The sequence below is a fragment of the Salvelinus namaycush genome, chromosome 25 (assembly GCF_016432855.1).
Source record: "Salvelinus namaycush isolate Seneca chromosome 25, SaNama_1.0, whole genome shotgun sequence".
Lineage (NCBI taxonomy): Eukaryota > Metazoa > Chordata > Actinopteri > Salmoniformes > Salmonidae > Salvelinus > Salvelinus namaycush.
The window spans coordinates 35,583,170-35,584,884 of NC_052331.1; the positions used below are offsets into that span (position 1 = coordinate 35,583,170).

Consider the following 1,715-nt stretch of genomic DNA (forward strand, 5'->3'; position numbering starts at 1 on the left):
GAAAGAAAGAGAGAAAGAGAGAAGGAGAGAGCCAAGATTTTCAAAATGTTCATAAATGACAAGCATGGTCAAATAATAATCAGGAATAAAAGTCAGTTGGCTTTTCATAGCCGATCATTAAGAGTTGAAAACAGCAGGTCTGGGACAGGTAGGGGTTCCATAACCACAGGCAGAACAGTTGAAATCTGTCTGTCTGATCTGCCTGTCTGATCTGTCTGATCTGTCTGTCTGATCTGTCTGATCTGTCTGATCTGTCTGTCTGTCTAATCTGTCTGTCTGATCTGTCTGTCTGATCTGTTTGATCTGTCTGTCTGATCTGTCTGTCTGATCTGTCTGTCTAATCTGTCTAATCTGTCTGTCTGATCTGTCTAATCTGTCTGTCTGATCTGTCTGTCTGATCTGTCTGTCTGATCTGTCTGTCTGATCTGTCTGTCTGATCTGTCTGATCTGTCTGTCTGATCTGTCTGTCTGATCTGTCTGATCTGTCTGTCTGATCTGTCTGTCTGGTCTGTCTGTCTGATCTGTCTGTCTGATCTGTCTGATCTGTCTGTCTGATCTGTTTAATCTGTCTGTCTGTCTGATCTGTCTGATCTGATCTGTCTGATCTGATCTGTCTGTCTGATCTGTCTGTCTGGTCTGTCTGATCTGATCTGTCTAATCTGTCTGTCTGATCTGCCTGTCTGATCTGTCTGATCTGTCTGTCTGATATGTCTGTCTGATATGTCTGTCTGATCTGTCTGATCTGTCTGTCTGGTCTGTCTGTCTGATCTGTCAAATCTGTCTGTCTGATCTGTTTAATCTGTCTGTCTGATCTGTCTGTCTGATCTGTCTGTCTGATCTGTTTAATCTGTCTGTCTGATCTGTCTGATCTGTGTGTCTGATCTGTCTGTCTGATCTGTCTGTCTGATCTGTCTGATATGTCTGTCTGATCTGTCTAATCTGTCTGTCTGATCTGTCTAATCTGTCTGTCTGATCTGTCTGATCTGTCTGTCTGATCTGTTTAATCTGTCTGTCTGATCTGTCTGATCTGTGTGTCTGATCTGTCTGTCTGATCTGTCTGATCTGTCTGATCTGTGTGTGTTAGCTCATCATGGTGCACGGGCCTTCCTGACCCACAGCGGGACACATGGTCTGTACGAGGGGGTGTGTCACGCCGTTCCCATGGTGATGCTGCCGCTGTTTGGCGACCAACCTGACAACGCTCAGCGATTGGCCAGTAAGGGAGTGGGCGTGGTCCTGGATATTAACCATATCACCGTGGAAACACTGCTACAGGCGCTGGACGAGGTTGTCAACAACCCCAGGTGAGACGGTCAGAGGAGTGAGGCGGTCAGAGGAGTGAGGCGGTCAGAGGAGTGAGACGGTCAGAGGAGTGAGACGGTCAGAGGAGTGAGACGGTCAGAGGAGTGAGACGGTCAGAGGAGTGAGGCGGTCAGAGGAGTGAGGCGGTCAGAGGAGTGAGACGGTCAGAGGAGTGAGACGGTCAGAGGAGTGAGACGGTCAGAGGAGTGTGAGAGACGGTCAGAGGAGTGAGACGGTCAGAGGAGTGTGAGAGACGGTCAGAGGAGTGAGACGGTCAGAGGAGTGTGAGAGACGGTCAGAGGAGTGAGACGGTCAGAGGAGTGTGAGAGACGGTCAGAGGAGTGAGACGGTCAGAGGAGTGTGAGAGACGGTCAGAGGAGTGAGACGGTCAGAGGAGTGTGAGAGACGGTCAG

At 49.0% G+C, this 1,715-nt stretch overlaps 1 protein-coding gene across 1 annotated transcript in view; it reads left to right on the forward strand.

Moving 5' to 3' along the window:
* Positions 1–1,330, forward strand: part of LOC120020664 (UDP-glucuronosyltransferase 1A1-like) — an 8,746-nt gene extending 7,416 nt beyond the window's left edge. The window contains exon 7 of the mRNA XM_038964367.1: positions 1,085–1,330. Within this exon, the coding sequence (XP_038820295.1) occupies positions 1,085–1,308 (224 nt within the window). The 3' untranslated portion in view covers positions 1,309–1,330. The remainder of the gene's footprint in view (positions 1–1,084) is intronic.
* Positions 1,331–1,715: the final 385 nt, after the last annotated feature.